The sequence below is a fragment of the Camarhynchus parvulus genome, chromosome 4, assembly GCF_901933205.1.
Source record: "Camarhynchus parvulus chromosome 4, STF_HiC, whole genome shotgun sequence".
NCBI lineage: Eukaryota > Metazoa > Chordata > Aves > Passeriformes > Thraupidae > Camarhynchus > Camarhynchus parvulus.
Window position 1 is genome coordinate 49,605,314 of NC_044574.1, and position 21,781 is coordinate 49,627,094.

A 21,781-nucleotide genomic window follows, 5' to 3' on the forward strand; every position below is an offset into this window, starting at 1 on the left:
CTTCAGGACATAAAAGAATTACAAGCTATCATCAGAATGTGCTACTCAGAAAACAAAATGGGTCCACTTTAGTAAGGATGCCATCTTTGAGCTTACTCCTAAGCCTGACTACAACTGAGACAGATTTTCAAGGGAGCACTAATTTAAATAAGAATACAGTGGCAGCACACAGAAGCTCCTTGGATTTCAAAGCAGGTAGTACTTTGGTATGAGTACATCTGAAACTCCAGCATGTCCAGTTCAGTGCCCACCCAAATACCATCAGTACTGAATTCCTGTGCAAAAGCAGATCCATAAAAGTCATGAGGTATCTATTCCTATGGCAAAATTATTTTTTTTTTACTTTCAGTGCATAGATATGCTACTAAGTGTGAATTTGGGAAAATAATAACCAACAGTTTTAATGATTATAATCAAGAACTTTGGCCTTGCTTTCCCCCTTAGGCAAAACTTAATAGTCACCAGTGCATTAGGACTCTCAAACACGATCAACTCTGCTGTGTTATTGCTGTTGAGCTATTTTATGATCCATTAAAGTACTATAGAAGCGAATAAAAAATCTGGCAGTGAGCTCTCATAAAGGCTTATAAATTAAAATTCATTGTTTCAAAATAAAAACATTTGACTGTGTATACAACTACACTGCTCATACCTCCAACCACAGCAAGAGTGACATTTGATTGCTATTACAGGCAATAACATAATACAACAGGTAAAAATTTGTAACGAGTTCTTCACTTCTAGCTCCCTGAATGGAGACAAAGAGTTAAAAAGAGCAATCTGAGCCCCATTCAAAGCAAAACCACAGAGATCTTTTATATTTTAGCCAATGCAAAGAAAATATCCATCAAGAAGAGTTTCTGAGAAAATTAAGTAGAGATGTATATCATTACTATGAATATCAATTTTGCTGCAAGAACTTGTAGAAAGATCATTCCAAAGCACTTCTGAAAGACGGTTAAACCACATTCTAAATAAAGCTAAGTTATACCTTTCTCTGTCTTTAATAACTTGCTGAACAATGTGGTCACAAGCTCACAAATTACTTAGGTCAGCACCTATCAACAGCTAAAGGGCACAGCAAAACAATCTGACCCTGAGAATAAAAGCAAGCAAGGGCTAAGGAATACTCAGCATTAGGATACTAAACTCAGTGTCAGTACCCTCAGCCATGGGATATTTTCAAGCCAACAAGATAAAGCAATGTGAGGCACCGAGATAACCGTATTTATTAGAAATTATATCAAGAAATTATATATATTATATCAAAAATGAGTATTTTAAAATACTAAAAACCTTTATTCAGTTACTTGGAGAGAAATACTTTTCAAATGGGATTCCTGAGGATCCTGTACTTATTTCAGATAAAACACACTTCAAGGTTAACACAAGAAGCACAAGGCATACAGAATAAAAAGTAGCAACTATTAAAAAAACTTATGTGGTATAAAATCAACATAACCCTTCTTCTTGCCCTTTGTCTTAAATAAAACACATGCAAGTATATTTACCTTTGCTCCATGTTTATGCAGAACTTCCATGACATCATTATGAGCTTTTTCAGCTGCAACATGTAAAGGCGTCATGAAACTAGAGGTGGGGGGAAAAGTGATGTATTAGTTTTTTACATTTCTAGTATGACAGAGGCCTTCGGAAAACTCAAACATTTCAGAAACCTACTCTTTGTTTTTCTCATTTACATTTGCTCCTTTCCTGAGCAATAGTTCTGTAACTTGCTTCCTCTTCGGATGCACGGCAGCAACAGCACAGTGCTGCAAAAAAAGGAAACATAAAGCATATTTCAAATACACAGACAATAAAGAACTTTAAAGATATATTACTTCATCCCTTAATTATTCTGCTAAAAACAGACTACAAAACTTACAAACAGAATTCATCATACTGAACAAAATACAGGTTAGGGATCAATGCTAAATTATTCTACTCAGAAAAATAATTTTAATTTTAAAGCTATTTGTCACTTAGGAAAAAAGCAGTATGGTACCAACTACATTAACCAGCTATCAGGACAAAAGTGACACATAAAGAACAAAGGAGGAAAAGACAAAGAGTTTGAAATAGCCTAACTTTTTACAGAGAGTCTCCAAAGGGGTCTGTAAGGATTCTGCTGCAGTTGTCAAATTGACAGGACTTGAATGTTGCTTTGGTTCTTCCTCTGCTCTAATGTGTACTGACCTTGTTAATGGCCATTTGTGTCATGCACCCAGCTACAGATTATGTAATAAGCAAACAGGCAATACATTTCTCTTAGAGTCTCTTTCTTCCCATGCTATGAGAAAGACACAGCCTTCAACACAGGGTTTCTCAATGCTCACGCCTGCCCTTGTGGGACCACACAGACCTTTGCTAGGTGCAACTATTGTCCTAAATGTGGCTGGCATCTGCTGGCTTCTCAACAGTGTCCCTATCAACGTATTCCTGAAGCCTGGAATTACCAGCATCGTTCCAGATGAGATTAAATACCCAGCTTTAAAACCAAGTCCAGAAATGCTTATTTCAAGTTTGGACATCTCAAGATAGCAGACTATGAGAAATAGGAGAAACTTTTGGATTTTTCTGTTTATATCTTTACCCACATTTTAAACCAGTAACCCATAAAAGGCAGAAAGTCTCCTGGAAGAGTTCTCTAACTTTCCAACAGCAGAATTATAATGTTTACAATTAGACAGACCCCAAACCCAATGCTAATAGGTAGCACTAGTACCAATAATCATCTTTTGTCTAGTTTCAGCCTTCATTATGAAGTAACTTTCACTCAAGCTTCCACACTGTTGTTAATCAGCAGGGTACATCCAAATTTTGCAAAGGCAAGCTTTGTAAATAAACATTAAGATCAACTTTTGCTGTGAAGTGAGGCAGCATTTTTAAGGCTTTGCAGATAATATCCTGTCTCTATTTCCTGCCTATATGGTAAGTACTAAAACACACAAATGCTGAAATATTGCCAAATCTCAAAGCAACACTAAAACCTACATCAAGTGCTTGCTGTGGCCTTTTGGCAAATACAGCAGAGATGCCAGTGGCCCATGGAAAACAATATCATGCTTAGGGCAGAAATAGCTCAGTTAGATTACACACAACCTCATCTGATCCTGGAAGCTAAGTCCTTTCATTTGGACTGCGGATGATTTGAAAAGCTCAGGTATAGCAGCCAAAAACTGAAAAATCACAGTCAAGCACTTAATGAACAGTGAACCAAATACATCAATAGACCTAAAATATTCCATTTGGTCCAGCTGTCTCTGCAGAATCAGCAGGCAGAAAAGAGCAAAGAACATTATGGGACTATGAAGTGATCATTACACAGCTAAAGAGATGCCACATAGCAGCAGCTGATACGCTCAGAACGAAAAGGATAACATCATCCCAAAACTCATACTGCCTTCATATTCAGCCTATAAACCTCTCTTCTCTGTCTTGATTCTAACTTCAGGCGAGGATGCTGAGTCCTCCACAGAGGAAACAGAGCATATGGATGCTTGGTACCCAATACACAATGTTCTGATCACAATCACAATGTTTCCAACACTAAATATGCAGTTGCATGCCTGCAGCTAAGACCTGACACTGGGAAGAAAATGTTCCACTGGAATAAAGTATCATAACTATAGTGGTTTTAATAATGCCATCAGTCTCAGCTTCAAAGTTTTCACTACATCTGGGATACTGGCTGTGTTCTTTGCTTCCACTGCTTCTTTAAACAATTAAGTAAGAGCAGAATAATGCCAGGAAAGCCTCAAAAGAACCCGGTTCTACAGCTAATGTGGTATTGTCAGTACTATTCCAAACTTGTAAGACCCTGTGATATACACCTGTTTCACCACAATTTTATGTATCCTGTGAAGAAAATTTGTGATCCAAGTTCGCTCACATAAAACATGAAGGAAACCACTGGGCTACAGAAATAAAATTTAACCCCATAAAAAACCACAGCAACAGTCCAACAAAAAAAGAGGTTTATAGGGAAAAATTCAAGAGAAGTGAAAAATGAAAAAGTGAAGAGTGGCTGGAGAGCCTCTGTAATCTACCAGAAGGAAGGAAAAAAGTGATAAAATAAATTATATTATGTTTTTTCTATAGTGGTGATTTTATTTAAGCATAGAAAGTGTTCAATGCCAAATTCCCTATCTCAGATGATGAATGTATTTTCATAGTGTAGAAGTAAAACTCCTTGACTCCAGGCTACCAGCACATTTATCATGAAGCAAATGGATTGACTGTATAATCTCACCAGTGCAGTCTCATGCGACTGTGGCTGCTTAAAATTAATGATCTCCAAAGCAAGTGTCTTTTTCACTTTGGCTAGGTCTGCCTCTCTGGCTGCTTGCAGTAGAGAGTGTCCTTTGAATTCATCTGTTAGAGGAAAAAGACACATTTAATATTCAGCAAAATGTCACATTTATAAATGTTATTGCAGAAAGACAGCTATACTCAGTTAAGAGGAAAGAGGAGTGCTTCTGCATGTCTTTGGGTGCCAGCTGACCTGGGACACAGAACACGAAAGCTTTGCTGAAACCAAAGGGATATGCTAAAGGATAGGGGAAGCTATGCCTTGAGTAAAATCCTTATAGCTTTTCTCCCTTTTATCCTCCACCCACCTGACATTAAATGCATATGTGACCTCTACATTACCCATGTCTGTGTTCAAATAAGCACAATGCTATGAGCTATTCTTAAGAAAATAAACAATTTCAGTTGTTTTTCAAAAACTGTATTGTATTTGCATGACAAAGAATTCACTGTAAAGCTTAAGTATATATAAAACTTCTATAAAATTATAAAAAACAACAATAACAACAAAACCAAGAATAATACATATATAAAATACTAAACTATTGGTCTTAAAGAAAGCTAACTAGCTGAGCATTTGAAGTCAGTCTGCTCCCAAGATGAAACAAGTTTTGACAGCAGGTATATCTTTGCAAGTACAGATCACTAATTTTGCTATTTCCAAATCTTGTTTAGGTCAGCAACTAGTTCATTTGAGTTTTAAATAACTTTGAATTTGAAAAGAAGTGTTTTTCTCAAAATGTTCAGACAAAAGGCAGGTTAGCAAAAATTACATCTGACCCTGGGAACTAGAAAAAAATACTTCCATTTCAGTAAAAATATAAATATTTTTGTTTCATAAGCAAGCTTGAAATCTTAAGTTTGTTAATGAAGGGCTTTCTTCTCCCACCTTTGTTTTAATGTCTGGTTTAAATTTCTTGGTAAGCAAAGCACTACTCAAAGCACAAGTGCAAATAAATTTTGAAATAACAAATATAATGTAACTTTATTCCCAAAGTATAAGACAAAACAACTCAACAACGTAAAAACATGATATTTTGGGATGCAAATACAAGCTCTCCCATCAAGATACTGTCAAATTTGACATAATGCTCACATTTGTTTACAAATTTCAGTGGATATTAATGGACATGTATCTTCCCTCATTGCTCTTGAGGAATTCTAAACACAGAAATAAACCGAAGTTTAAACTGATTTTTTTTTTTTGCTTGCTAATTTAAATAAATGCTAAATTAATCCTCCTCAGAGTCAGAAGCTATAGCCCAGAACTCAGAGTAGAGAAGTACCTAAAAGATACTAATGCCCTCCTCTTTTCTTCTAGACCAAAGTTTTCTGCTGCATGGGATCTCACCATCGTCCCCTGCAAAGAATAGTGACTAGACTAAAACCTGACTAGCTGTGATTGTGAGTAGTGCAGGATCACTTTATTAGTGTCTAGGGGCTTCTGCTATACCGGAAAGTTGAGAGACAAAACCAAAAACTCATTTATAACAGAGATTCTAATCCTCAAGAAGTTTTCTGTAACTTCATAATGCTCTGTTTCCATATATGTCTCATTTAATTATCTTTCACATTTTAAAAGAGTCAGGAAACAAATCCCCCAAAGAGGGAAAGCAAAGGCATACAAATTAAATTTAGAGATGAAATACTGGTTTGTAAACAGCATAAGGATTGTTACAAAAGAAGGTGATGGAGTTTCCATCTCCAAGGTTGCACACCAAAGCTACCTACCTTCTGTAAGTTTCTAAATGCAATACAGAGCTTCAATATAGAGGGTCCTGTGTGACTGAACTGGACTTTCAACATTAAAAAAAACCCCAAAGTCACTGATTCAGCAGTGCCTTAATAATTCTAAACTTCAGAAAACCAGGCTATATGACAAATGATGTATCAGAGGTACCTGTGCACTTCAAAGCACACAGCACAGCTGCAGCTACTCTGCTGCCTTGCATCCACTTCTGAAGCTTGAGGAAGGTGGCCTGGAATGAAAGCATCTCTTCGCACCCACCACCAAGTGTTTTCAGTCTGGAAGCACTTACAGGTCAGTCTCTCCCTGAGCTCAGGCGTTGGAGCCATGTCCACGGCGCTCTTGCCGTGGCAGTTGACCAAGGTGGGATCGGCGCCGTGGCTCAGCAGGAGCGAGCAGACCTCCACGCGGTTCTTGGAAGCAGCCTCGTGCAACGGGGTGAATTGCCACAGGTCCATGGCATTCACACAGGCACCATGCTAGCGCAGCAAAAAAAGCCTTGCATTAGGAAGAAATCAGCTTCAACAACTAAAAAGCTTACAGATTTTCATTTTATTATAAAAATTGGTTCAAATCACTCATGTATGAACACACACACATAAAATTTAATTAAAAATACCAGCATACAGAAAAATACCGCTGAATCTGTGAAAAATAATTAGAATTTTTATGTGAGCTAATTTTTGAACAGAAAGATTCAACACTACTATCAGTCCAAAGGAATTAGATAAAGAAAAAAACACATATACTGTTTCAAAGACCTACAGTTGCAGGCTTCTGAAATAACAATATGATGTTTGAAACCTGTTACTAGTAGGAAAAAAAAAATTTTACTTTTCAACTGATATAAACAGTTCATATGTCATCTAACACATCTAAATCAACAGTAATTACTTCCCATCCCTCTGCTTACCTTAAGCAGCAGCTCTGTAACCTCGTAGTGTCCATAGGAACAGGCATTATGAAGAGGCACAAGACCACTGCATGGAAGAAGAAGGCAAATGACAATTTTCTTTAAAGTGGCATTTTTAAGGGAGGAACAATTTTCTCCCTACTGAAATGAAAAGATCAAATTAAAGTTAAAATATTCAAGTAGCTAAGCATTTAAAAATTAGGATTTACAAACTAATGATAAAATCTGACTTCCCAAACAACACATTACTTAAGAGTGGCGTTAAAACTTGGGGGTTTGTTGCTTGGTTTTAGGAGGGTTTTTTTGTTGTGGGTTTTTTTTGTTGCCTTAACAGGCCACAGATGTTTAATCTACCATTAAGACTAGCATTAACTGGCTTTGATGTGATCTTTCTTGAAGCTACTAAGGAGGGGGAAAAGTCCCATTCCACATTCAATTTCCTCAACAGTGTTCTGCTTCTGCCTAAATAGGAACTCCTATTTTAAATGCTACATGAAAGGCAAAACTCCCCAGATAACACTAACGTAACTCCTGGGTATTTTATGAAGATGTACAAATATCCATAGAAAGCAGACTCAAATTGCTGCTCTAGACTGTGGAATGACCTGATTTTCCTCCATTTTTACAGTACAACATATTTAACTGCTCAAGATACTTCTAAGAGTCCCTGAAATTTTTGTAGTGTTATATTACTGCAGGCCACACTTAAAAATGACACTAGCAAAGTAAATAACAGGGATTTAGTCACAAGCATAAGATGTAATAAAAGTCATGCATTGAAAAGGAGATGTGAGATGGGCAATTACTGCAGAGGACAAAATGAGTTTAATTCAAGCCAAGCATGACAGGCTAGTTATGGCTCAACAGATCAGTACATATAATACATGAAAACCATAATTAACCCCATAATACCTATGAAAAATACGGAGGGTAATTCCCAGGACTGCAAAACCAACTCAGAGATAATCAGGACAGCAACTAGTAGACAGCAATTAAATAAACTTAATTTTAAGGTGGATGCTCTCAGAAGCAGCAACACATTTGTCACAGGAGAGGAAAATTTGTTGGGGGAAAATTTTTCAGACTGTTTTTTCCATCATTATTTTTCTTAATTACAACTTATAAGTGCATGTGTGAGACAGAGAGACTATCCATTTCACAGAGCACTCAAAAAACCTGCCCACTTCCAAAATGATGGTCATCTCAGAGGACTGAGGGCTTCAAGGCCTGTCAGCAAAGACAGTCCTGAAGCAATGCATCTGCCCACTTCTGCAGCATCCGCTTCCCTCTTCCAGCACAATAGCAGTAAGGGAAAGGAAAGACCAGTGGAGAAAGAGCTGCTTACTTGGCTGGGCTACTCTTTGGGATTAACCAGAAGTGGTGACCATTTTGAAAATACAGAACAATTCCTAAGCACCTTCTCTGAACTGACTCCATTGAAGAGAACCTAACAGTTTTATAAAATCAATGCAGCCTAATTTAACTCCTTAAATGAAAAGTGACAGTTATTTATAGCCTATTTTCTTATAAATTATGTATAAAGAAGAAACAGCAAGGTGAAACAAAACACCACACTGATTCTAAATGTGTGGTGCCACTAATAAAAACTGGGAGCTTACTAGGATGTTAGATGTTTCTAAATATGTTTGGGTTGTTTTAAAGTTCAGTACAGAGTAAGTATTGAAAGGTTTTCCTTTCTTTGTTTGCTTTCCTTCCCTTCCTGCTCCAGCCCCAAGTTCAAGTTCAACTTAACTACCTCTCATACATTCCAAGCAAATTGTTCAAAACTCATCATACAGCATCTACACTGGAATTTTCTAACAACTGATGCTGAAATTTTGGAAAGGTACAAAAGACCTTCAACCTGCTTAAATAATGCTGGATCTACCTAAATAGGTATTATATGGAGCTTTACTGTAGGACTTTTGTGGTTTATTTTTTGTGGGGTTTTTTTGAGGGGCAGGGGGAACGTGTTTTATTGTGTTTTCTCTTTTTCTGGGGGGGAGGGTGGGGGAGGTTGTGGTGTGTTTTGGTTTTCTGTGGTTTTTGTGGGGTTTTTTGAGTGTACTTTTGTTTTCTGACTTGCATAATATGCATTTAACAACCATACTGTTTAAAAAAGCCATTGGGGTAAATGGAGAGACAAAAGAGCTACAATTAGTTAAACTTCAAGAGTTTTAAGTACACTTAGGACTGTTTTGGAGAGAAAGGAAAAAAGGGAAAGAAGCTAAGAAAATTTAAAATCACTTCTAACACTAGCAGAAAATGAAAAAACAGGAAGTGCCTCAGGTTTGCTGCTGGAGACAGCACACACACATATTTTACTTCTGTGGATTCTGAATTCAAAATGTATGCCTTTAACTAGGGGCCCAATTTATACCATATTAGGACTAAGCCTTCCAATCTAACCATCATGAAAATCATCATCTTAGAGATGAGAAATGTATGGCTGAGAACAACACACAGCAAGTATAATTTCAGATTTCTGGCTGCTGTGCACTTTGCTGATATCTTACATAACTACCACCCCTTAATGCAAAAATAGGATAGTTTAGCCTCTACTATATGTTGATTTTTGCTATCAGTTTCAATGAAGATAGATCTATGAGGACCACTAGTTGTGAGCACATGAGCATTACTGATGTTATTTGGAATTACATCCATATATGTGCAACAAGATAATGAGGCCATAAGTTTTTCAATGCACATCTTTCACTAAGCCCTTGTATCTTCTCCCCATCGCCTATCCAAAAAAATGCTGTTAGTCTGTAATTTTAAAGGGTAGTCTGTAAATGGAAGTAAAGCTCAAAGTTTGGAAAAAAAATTAAAGGTGTAAAAGCAGCCTTAAAACAAGTGCAATCACAACTAATCTGAAGCACACTCAGATTTTCGGTAGCAAACATCACGTTCTTAGACAACTACTTGAGATTGTGCTGCAACATGAACCAAAAAAACAATTCTATATCTTGACTAATACAAAACCAGTGCCTCAAACAGTAATAAATCAATTAATTTTACATACCCTTTGTCCTTTGCATGTACATCTGCACCATGCTGAAGCAGAAGCTGGACTATCCGAACTCTGTTGTAGCCAGCTGCTAAGTGTAAAGGAGTGGACTGCAAAACAAAAGAAGATGAAGAATGGGAGCCACATCAATCTGAAGTCCTGTACTTCCTGCCATTGAAATACTCTCAGTTACTCTTATACATTGCACCAAGGTAAGTTAAAGTACCCTTCTGTGATTAGCTGAATTAACAAATACACAGCACATGCATGCCCCTCCTGCTGCCGAACCAAAAAAAAAAAAAAGCCTTAAGATGGATAAGAATACAGGCACCCCCAAGGCAATAACAGCCTCTTAATTTAAAGCTAATTTTAAAAATCATTATCATCACCATCATCTCTGCACCAAAAAAGTATCCATATTTGTTCTGTACTGCGCTGTGGTAAGGCAAAGAGAAAATTGTATGCAGATTGCAGTTTGCTGCAAAATACAGGTCTTCATCAGTAATGCACCTTGCTGCATAATAACAGAGTAATAACATCTTTCTCCATAGCTAGCTCATATGAATTTTAACTGAAAGCTTTTGAGTTGAGTTGACAACAGTAATGTCCCTTGAAGTTTATTTTTAAAAGCTTTTTTATTATAAAACAAATTTTGTGTGCTGTCTCAGCCCGAGGGGACTGCTTTCCTACAGAAATGGATGATGTTGTTTCCTCCTTCCCAAGGCTGAGAAGCAGAGGATTTTAAAGGGATCTTTGTTGCAATTTATTTTGTGGCGTGCAACCAAATGATACAATTTTCTCACAGTAAAACCCAACACATAAAGCAGCTTGAAACATGGGAAAACGTACATATCTCACTGTATTATGCCACGTATAAATTTACTGGCAGCATTAAAACATCATTGTACAGTATTACAAGGGGAGATGTCACAGTTCACTATTATCAAGAGGTTAAAAAACAAAAAAAACCTCAAGACAAATGGTCGCATCTGTGATAAACAGAAGCAAGTACTATACATCCATAAACAGTATGGATTTCCAGGAACAATATTTAATGTCCATAACTTCGGAGCAGTCTGTATTATATTTTACTAAAGTCTCAACACTTTGCTACTTGGCTTCAGAAAGAGTAACAACTTTGACAACAACCAAGTGTCCTGTGTATTATACTGAGGACACAGGTTGTACTATCAGAAATGACAGCACGGGGTATCTCTTAGAAAAACAACTGGAAAACTCAGTAAATTTAGGGAAGTAGTTACACAAGTTTCCATAAGACCCATCTTCAGAATTATCTCTACTGAAGGACCTCTAACATTCTAACACGAAGATCCCCAGAGTGTTTCCAAGATACAAAATACCAGTAACAACATTTAGTTGTTTGACCACACAAATTATCAGGATCTATTATTATTAAGGCTTCTGCTACTGAATTAACAATTTAGAGTGATCTAGAAGGCAATATATTCTTTTTATATCTGCCCCTATTACAAAATAATTAACAATTTAGACTGATCTAGAAGGCAATATCATAAATACTAATGAAAATGTGGATAAGGATGATGCCGCCATTGACACTACCAGAATACTTCAGCACTATTTATTCTGACAGTTGCCTTGGGTTGGTTACTAAATCCAGTTTTATCAATTGAATTAGTAACTCAGAAAACCTAAAATTAATTTGAAATGGACTACAGAGAAGTCTGTCCATTCAAAGGTCTAGACTCCAGAAAAACTGGAGCCAAGCATTAAATGTTTGGAACGCTGCAGGATCCTTTAACCTCACAACAATTAAACTTCATCTTTTCTTGTCTGAGCACCACTTCTAAAACAATGATGGCAGACTTCCAAAACTATGCTTTACTAAAAGGAAACATTATTAACAGAGATGTTCTCAATAAAGACACATAACCCCAGAGTCTTGCTCAATCCTTAAAATTAAAAGAAAAACTATTATGACTCATGCTGGGACTGTGCACTTTGTATTTCTAGGGTTAATAGATCTGCATTTGCCGAATAACTTCATTAGGAAGAAACACAAAACTTTTCAAGTTTATAGCTTCACAACAAATGGCATAAATGAAGCAAATCAGCATTAACCCAAATCTTTAGACAACTTATATCCCTGTCTTTCAGTAAGGTGAGCTACCTCCTTCTCTTGAGCAAGGGCATGCAGACACCCCAGTCCCATGACTGAAATACGGAGCATCTTGTTTTGCCCAGCACACCAGAATTATTTATCTGCAGCCAGGCACCTGACATTTGGTGTGCCTGCCTTGCGGCCCACAGCAGCTCCAGCGAAGCTGTGTGCTGTGCTGTGGCTGCCTCTCCAAGCAGCATCAACTGATGCTCCCTGTGCCCATCCTGGAGAGGGGGCTGAGATCTCCAGCAGGCAGCATGCCTCAACTCTGCAACTGCAAACACCCAGTGCTGGAGAGGCAGGCAGTCAGAGGGCCAGAGAGACCACTTAACTGATGGTCAAGGACAAGTGAACACACACACAGGTGCAGGAGGCAGGAGCAGAGAACCTGGAGTGCTGCTCCCCCTTTATCCACAAGCCAGTAGCTCATTAGTTCAGCTAAATGGCTCCTATAAATGCTGTGCTTACATATGCTTCAGGAAGGAGAAAGCAGGAAGATGCTGTCTCCATGATGCTTAGAAGCTTCTTTCCTTTCTCATAAGAAAGACCATTCATCCATACTACAGATTTAATAAGTAAAAATACTAATGTGGAGTTACAACTTTGTATGCTAATTATAGAATCTAGGTAACTAAAAGATAATATTGTGCTACATGAACTACTCATTAGATGACATTATGAGCCCTCAAAAAAATAGCGAATTATGGCAGTAGAGAGTGATTCTTAAAATTAACATGCTATTTATATAGCATCAGGGAAGTAAAAACTAAATACCATTGATAGAAATGTCTACTGCGCCTGAAAGGTATATCAAATTAATGACTTAATATTAAGAAAACAGATTAAATAAAGCTATCAATTAACCCCTCCTCCCATATCTTGCAAAACTTGGCAAGACTTACTAACAAAAATCCTTAGAGGGCACTTACCTTCCAGGACTCACATTCACAATTACCAGGCCAATCACACTGGCTTACTTGCTAGTATAATTAAAAAGAGTATAACTCCATTTTTATTAAGTAAAGTAGACCATCATGCAAGATGCTCATATTATTTGAAAATTTTATGGCAGCTGTAACTGAGCCAAAGCAGGTACTGAGAGCACTTTAAGAAATATCACTTTACACAAGATGGCAATCGCTGTCAACCTATATACCTACTATTTATAGTAAGGGAGGTGGTTTTGCCTGCAGTCTTTTTGATAATGTGTTGCCTGGGAATACAAGAAATGCATTTTTTAGATTTGATACTGTTCTCAGTGAGCCTTAGGTATTTTTGCACTGCTTTGTTACCAAGAGCTGATCTGATGACCCCTGTTCAAGGTCAGTCGCCTTGGACCTGCCATCCCCTGTTCACCTGCATCAAACAAAAGGGGCCGTGAGGGATCTCCAGCGCTGCAGGCTCTGAGCAGCTTCTGCTAAAATCTGAAAATTTGTTTCAACAAGCTGTCCACAGGCAATGTGGGAGTTCCAGCCCCAAGCACCATTCATTTCCCTTATCTTGCTAAATAGTCTTCAGCAGCCCTCAGACGGTAAATGCTGCCACTGCCTCAGAAGAAAGTTTCATTCCAGATTCAAATTACACATTTTAAGGGCAACTTTAAACCAAGGGATCTTATGTAACCATCTTATATTATGCATTATCTGCATGATTAATAACAGCTGCAGGAACTGTTTTAAAAATTAATATCTCCTGTTCTTGTTTTCTACTGATAAAAATCATAATCTATATGTTTCTCTCATTCTCAACTTGCCATCTTGAAGGCTGTTAAAATCAACAATCTTATTACATAAATAAGATCCCATCATACATCTTATTTACATCAATATACAGTGATTTAGATAAATTCATATAATTGTTTACAGGAAGGGCATTCTCATAATAAAGAGTCAACACTCTGATTTTGACGGCCAGCTCTGTCCTTGACATATGGCTACTCTCATGCTCAGAAGGTCCCCACAGGGATATGCACCAGCAAGGGTGGCTTTTACACAGATGGGGAAACAAGTAAAGGTTGGCAAAAAAATAGCTAAGGATATTTGTATGCTTATTGTTAACTCTTGTACAACATCCTGCTGACAGAGGACACACAAAAAAAAAAAAAGAGGGAGGGATTTTAAAATGTTTAATGCAGACATAAATATTTGTGAGTTTTTATATCATGTCTGCAATTACCTTCAGGTTTAGTAGATTTGGAAATTGCAGGTATGCAGCAAACTGCCATTTAACAAATGTAGTTAAAAAAAAATTATTGTATTCAGATCATACTGCCCTTAGAAAACAGCAATAAAAATATCTTAAAACTCTTGCAGCTTGTCATACAAACTCCCTTAAGAGAAGTGTTTCACCTCTTTTGAATTAAGGGAAGAGCACAGGAATTTCTATCCACAGAAGGGACCTTAGTTTCATAGTTTTGCATAAAACTGTTTTGAAAGATGTCCTGACTCCTGGCAAAGCAAACAACTTTCTCTTTGCTGTGTTAGAATTTATGACAGAATCTTTCTTTCCAATCACAGTAGCCTGTGCTTGATGCTGCTCTCTTGCAGACATCTCTAAAATGAACCACATCAATCATGAGAGTACATCAGGAAGACATTCCGGATGCAAGCAGAGTACCTCCTGTCACCACTTTATCATTCTGATAAATGGGGTAAGAAAACAAGTTGCAACAACACTAAAATCTTACAGACACATTCCTAAACGTTTCCACTGTGGAAACTATGAGGCTTTTCCTTTGCAGCTCAGATACCAACTTGCATTCTAATTTTAAACAGAGCACCCATCTTACACCTTCATTTTAAATGACTTTGGAAGCTTTCTTGGGAAATAGCTCATTAACATTTGTTTGTATTGTGCCAAGACGGGACTTACATACAAAATATTTCCTTCTATAAACACATATTTCAAATAACTCCAAATAATTATTTTATATTCATGTTATAATGCTCTTACACATTTGGTACAAAAGTAATGAAGTTCCCTATCCTTGAATGAATAATTAAGCTTTTAATAAGCAGGAAAGGGTCCATGCTTCTGTTCACCAGCCACGTGACTTGTCACCCTAATCATGCAGCTTCCTTGGACATTTTATAGGAGCACCGAGTTATTTAAATTAGTGGTTGACAATTATGCTTTAGGGACAAACTTATAGATGCTGCTTCAGGAATACAAGTCATGTCAGACTGCTGACTGTAGATGAGCTACCTGCAACTCTGGAGATAAGCACACAGGTGAAGAGCTTAAACCACTTTTCTTATGTAAAAAAACTATAATAAACAAGAAACAAACTAACACCCCTACAAACAAACAAAATTCCTAAAGACAAGAATTAAAAAATATTTAAGGAAAACATTTCTCACCCTACTGTTTCCAGTGGTAATTTAACTGCTTCATCTTCAAAATACAAACAGTAGAAATTAATTAGACTATTGAACTGGACAGGCTCAGTACAGTAAAATTCCAAAAAACATCATGTCACAAATTTCACATGCTGCTTTCTAACAGCTAATGACAGGGAAAATGAATTGAACAGTTAAGCAATTCAGAATCTGCAAGGCAAACAGTATCTTAATTTAGAGGTCTGGTATATCAGATGATCTCTTGGCATGTGGGGGTGGTGGTGGTGAGGAACCAACTGTTTTGAGCTGTAAACCAGCAAAGACAAAACCAGCTTGATTGCACAGACACAGCAGCGCTAGGGCAGAGTATCAATGGGCAAGAATGTCCATAAACTCGAAAAAGAGTTAAAAAACACAGAAAGAGAAGGCTAAAAATACGGCAAACACACCGACAGAGTAAGGCCTCATTTGGAAGAGGTCTGCTTGGGTGACAGACCAGCTCCTCATAACCAGTGAGTATTCAAACCTGTTCCTTCTCAGGGGGCTGTACTGTCCAAACTACTGACTACTGAATGCTTCTCTAGTAGATCTGACCTTTGGGAGACAACACAATTTTCTGACTTTATGTCTGAACCTCTAAGACCGCATGACAAAGGTTGGCATCAGTCCCACACATTAACACAGTGACCCTGTTGTACTGCAACTTGGGCTACGTGTTGACAAATAAGGGGGCAGGAGATTTATGAGAGACAAGTTTTTTCAATCACCTACATACTTAGCGTAGGGAAGGACCACCAGGATGACAAGCATGATCTTGCACAGGGGTAGACAAAGAAATAACTGGAGTGTCTCCATCTCAAGGTTAAAATAAACTAGAACAGGAAATCATGGAATCAACTAGGTTGGAAAAGATCTTTGAGATTGAATCCAACCTATGACTGAACACCACCTTGTCAACTAGACCACGGCACTGAGCGCCACATCCAGTTTCTTCTTAAACAGCTCCAGGGATGGTGACTCCACCAGCTCCCTGGGCAGTCCATTCCACTGATCAATCACTCCTTCTGTGAATAAATTCTTCCTAATGTTCAATCTAAACCTCCCGTGGTGCAGTTTAAGGCTTTGTCCTCTTGTCCTGTTGCTGGTTGCCTGGGAGAAGAGACTGACCCCCACCTGGCTACAGCCTCCTTTCAGGCAGCTGTACAGTGATATGGGCTCTTCTGAGCCTTCTTTTCTCCAGGCTAAACAACTCCAGCTCCCTCAGCTGCTCCTCACAGGACTTGTGCTCCAGACCCTTCACCAGCCTTGTTGCCCTTCTCTGGACCTGCTCCAGCAACTCAACATTCTTCCTAAATGGAGGGGCCCAGAACTGGACACAGCACTCAAGGTGTGGCCTCACCAGTGATGAGTGCAGGGGAAGAATGACCACGCTTGTCCTGCTGGTCACACTATTCCTGACACAGGCCACAATGCCACTGGCCTTGGCCACCTGGGTATGCTGCTGGCCCATGTTCAGCTGCTCTCAACCAGCACCCCCAGGCCCCTTTCTGCCTGGCCACTGTCCAGCTACTCTGTCCTCAGGCTGTAGCGCTCAGGGAGTTGTCATTACTTTCAGAAACAAACCTAGAAACATAGACTAAGGGGAAAAAGGCAGAGAACTGAGAGAGACACCTTAAATAGGAACACCATTGATCTCTGAAGGATTTCACAAATAGCAGATCCCATAAATAGGGCACTAGTAATCTTTAACCTCTTCCTAAACAAGAATTAAAATGCAACACCCCCTCCCTTTCCCGAAAATCCTCTGTATAGGCACGTATCTCAGACACCATTTGGTAAAACAGTTCCACAGAGGATGTGTCAGAAAAATTGAGTAACACTTCTCACAAAACCATAGTATTCTCAGAAGACTGATCTTTACAAGAATCTCTTCCATTTCTACATGCCTATGATGAGGGTGTAGCTAGGGATGGAACTGCAGTATGAAAAAGGAATTCTGAGGCTTTCACCATGAAGTAGCATTTGTAGTTTTCCCAGATTCAGAAGCACAGAATACATCTCTGGCAGCACTCAAGGACACAGGGAGAGGAACTTTGAGATGGATTATCAGAGAAGCAGAGGAGTATATGCTGTTTCTTTGGTGATACATACTGACAGCTGAGGGAATAGCGGCTTGCTGAGCTACATAAGGAAAAAATTACAATAAAGATCCACTCTCTTCTCCTAAAGGAATGTGGCTGATGCTATTTAACACTGAAAGGAGATCTATGCTGACTTGAAAGATATGGTAGAACACTACACAGAAACTCCTCACAGTATCGTGTCCAGCATAGCCATTTCTGGCAATCTGAAGAAGATGCACACTGCATCAGCAGAGAACCAAAACTGCCAGGGTTTTTTGCTGTTGCAGTCTCTTCTTTTTCCACTTGCTATCAAAATCTTTCGTAGAGTCATAGAATAGCCTGAGTTGGAAGGGACCCATCAAGGATCATTAAGTCCAACTCCTGGCCTTGCACAGGACACCCCAAGAGTCACACCATGTTCCTGAGAGTGTTGCCCAAACACCTCTGAACTCTGTCAGGCTTGGAGCTGTGACCACTTCCCTGGGGAACTGTTCCAGTGCCCAACCACCCTCTCGGTGAAGAAACTTTTCCTAATATCGAACCTAAATTTGCCCTGACACAACTTCATGCTGTTCCCTCAGGTCCTGTCCCTGGTCACCACAGAGAAGAGATCAGTGTCTGTCCCAGTTCTTCCCCTCATCAGGAAGTTGTGACTGCAGTGAGGTCGCCCCTCAGTCTCCTCTGCTCCAGGCTGAACAGACCCAGTGACCTCAGCCACTCCTCACACAGCTTCCCCTCAAGGCCTTTGCCCTCCTTTGGACACTCTCCAACAGCTCAGTGTCTTTCTGATGTTGCGGCACCCAGAGCTGCCCCTAGCACTGGAGGTGAGGCTGCCCCAGCTCAGAGGAGAGCAGGACAATCCCTCCCTTGCCTGGCTGTGCCTGCTGCCCCCCAGGACAGGGCTGGCCCTCCTGGCTGCCAGGGCTCAGCGACTCCCATTCAATGCCATGGACCAGGACCCCCAGCTCCCTTTCTGCAGTGATGCTCCCTAGCCTCCCTAGCATTGATGTATGTACATCAATGTTCTTCCTAATACAGTCAACTAACAATCTTTTATTTCCCTTTTCTTTTTACCTAACTTATTATTTTTACTACTTCTCCTTGATGTATTTACTTTGCTTCTCCACTTTCCCCTTCCAACGAGAAACTTTCCAGGCTTCAGTTCATAATATTTTCACATTATTAAGAAGGAATAAATTAATTTGATCATTCTCTCTGTCAAATCAGCACTTCACTCATTTTATTGAAACTTGGGTCAGAATAAACTGTTATGAGCAACACTTCCATACTGACTGCATTTCAGCTCCAGTGCTGAGTATGAAATAAACATACCTTATATTTTGGAATTTAATTAAAATATGAAACATAAAATAACTAATAAAATTAAATACACAAAATGCTCTTTTTGCATTACAGTGATAATTTGCAAATTTTAGAATTAAATTACTTTATAATCCAATCAAATAGCCTTTACCATTCCTTTTGAAGAGCAGCCTTGCAAAATACAGGGAAAAAGGCAGAGAATTTATCTTGTAATTCCAATTGAAAAGATGGTTACTAGAATATGAATATTTTAAAGTATTTCACTTGTAAGAAATAAGTATAAGTAAGCTTTTATAAGTAGTCGCATATAATATTACTTGGAAAAGACTAATCAAATCACCTCAATTTTCTTGTTCATCAATGACACATCCATCATCAATTACAATGCATTTTGGCATTTTCCTTCCCTTTTATCCTTCATCTGCTGCCTCAGTCAACTTAAACAATACTTTTTAAAATGGTTATGTAAATACATCTCTCCTTGCACATAAGTATTTGCAGTTCTTTTCATTCAGAACTAAACTGATCGTTATAAATCATCCATACAACCTCTGAAGTCAATGATGGGTTTGTATGAGCAAGTGATAACTGATGTGCTGGGAGAAATCAGAGAAGCAGCAAGGGCAGAAAACACAAGGGCTTTGGGTGACCTAAGAGGTGAAATGTTTGGATGATATCAGTGACTTCTACAGAGACAGTGGCTTGGAACACCACATGGGTAAATGCAACTACTGGGATGGTACCAAGTGACACCTGAACCAAAACCTTTCAGTAGAAGTTGTCTTTAATAGCAGCTATAACACACTCAGATACAACTCATCTACAGGGGAAACGCTTGCTAAAATAATCCAACATGAGGCACCAACCTTCATAAAGTGGAGCTATTAAAAAAATGGCAAGTTTTTAAAAATAACCTAGAACTGGTAAGTAATAAAATGATGTCCTTACAGACAGCACAGAAACTACTAGTGAAGGTAATACTGGAGACAATTTGCTAAGGCATACCTTCTATTGGGAAGGGCTAGATATAGTGAAAGAAGCCAGTATGACCAACAGCAAGCAAAAATAATTAAGAGGACATTCAAAAAGCTGAATTTACAAGCTGGAGAAAAACACAAGGACCATAAACTCCAGCAGTTTAGAGGTGGAAAAAAAAAAAGTAGACAGGTAAAAACCGTTTAAGTAGTAACTGGTAAAATCGATTCAAACCAGACAATTTCTTGCAACCAACTAGGAGCTCAAAATGCACCGGCCAGTTCAGTGGGGCAAGGTGATGCTAGAGCAAGAAATGGAGGTCTTACAGGCAAGAAGGCACTGTGAAGAACTGACGGATCTTTTTGTTTGGTATACATCTCAGAAAAAACAATAAGTCTTATTCCAAAATCCTGGTGAGTGAGCATGTTTGGGAGCATGGAGAAGCTTGACAAAGGATCTGTCTAAAGCTAAATTAAGCACAGAAGACGTAGTCATCCCCATAACCAAAATGAACATCAGCAAATAGTCAGGACCAAACTGGATCCACTCAAGAGAGCACAGGAGAATAAAACAGGTGAATTACAGCTTTACATGACCTTCACTTAAGATTATTCTGGAATGTGAAGACATAGAAGTAACAAACCAATCATTACTGTACCATTTTAAGGAACTACATAGAGGCCTGTAATCTTGATGTTTGTACAAGCAAAAATACAATATAATAACAGCTAGAATTAGTGAACACCTGCATACACACAACCTGCTTGGGAAGAGTCAAAAACTTGGGTTTTCTCAAGCAGCCAACAAACACATGCATAAGGGTAAGTCAACACATACAGGTTACAATAGGTACTCAATGGGTGTTTTAACTAAATCCTCACCAGTGGTTTATTAGGAAGATGATGTTAGGTCTTCAGGTGGTTGCACAACAGCACAAAGAGATGGGAAATAGTGTACAACGAAGTGATAGATGTCACAACAGAGGGAGGGCACAAAGTACACTAACACCACACTCCAAAGCAAAAAGCAACAAGAAAGCAGGTCAGTTTGCTTCTCAGTACTTCTTATGCTCACATGCAGGGATTTTGAGAGGAAAGTGACACGAAGCATGGAAATATCACCTACAGTATTTACTATTGTCAACCATATACAAAAGGCAAATGCACTCAGTCCCTGGATTGAGCTGCTGCGTTTCAATTCAAAACAATCTCAGCAAGCTCTGAAGGAAAGGGCTCCACTCCTGAGATCACAGTAGAAGAAATATTATTGGTACTCGGCCTCTGGATGCTCTGTGAGCTGTTAAAAGCCAAATCCAGAACACAGCTTTTAGTTAATGTGCATAAAATATTACATGGCAGCTCTGCCCAAATCTGCCAGTTTGACTTGTTTTCTCTTGACAAGAGATGGATAATAGCCTAATGTGGGAAGTCATCTCCTGTGTGAAGCTAATCATCAAGGGGAAAACAGTTCAGGTATAAAAATCCCCCATGCCTTCAACACATTTGAGGCTTCCTGAAGAGCACATTAATTAAGATCTAAAAAATGAGATTTCCTGAATTTTAGAGAACAATACAAAGAGAATGATGACAGAGTAAACAATTTCTTTCTGGTCCTTTGGAGCACAATTCCTATTTGTGGACATGACAGAATACACTTCAAGTAATACATAAAGGGGTACTCACTGAAATGTTTTAGGGAAAATATTTAGGATCTCATAACAGAAACCTAAATCAAGTAGATCAGTTTTAAATTTTATTCAAAAGTTATCATCCTTGGATACAAAAGGTTTTAAGTGACACCAGGGATAGAAATTAAGCCAAGTCATCTATACCATACAAAGTCTGCAGAGGCATTCTTGTGTTACCCACTTTGATCATGCTTGGCAGACAAAGTAAGATAGGATC

General features: G+C 38.6%; 1 protein-coding gene across 1 annotated transcript in view; it reads right to left on the bottom strand.

Moving 5' to 3' along the window:
- The window catches only part of TNKS (tankyrase), a 128,570-nt gene that overhangs the window by 33,828 nt on the left and 72,961 nt on the right, over nt 1-21,781 (bottom strand). The window contains 6 exon segments of the mRNA XM_030947785.1: nt 1,512-1,590; nt 1,681-1,772; nt 4,253-4,374; nt 6,351-6,537; nt 6,972-7,038; nt 9,994-10,088. Coding sequence (XP_030803645.1) covers nt 1,512-1,590; nt 1,681-1,772; nt 4,253-4,374; nt 6,351-6,537; nt 6,972-7,038; nt 9,994-10,088 — 642 coding nt within the window.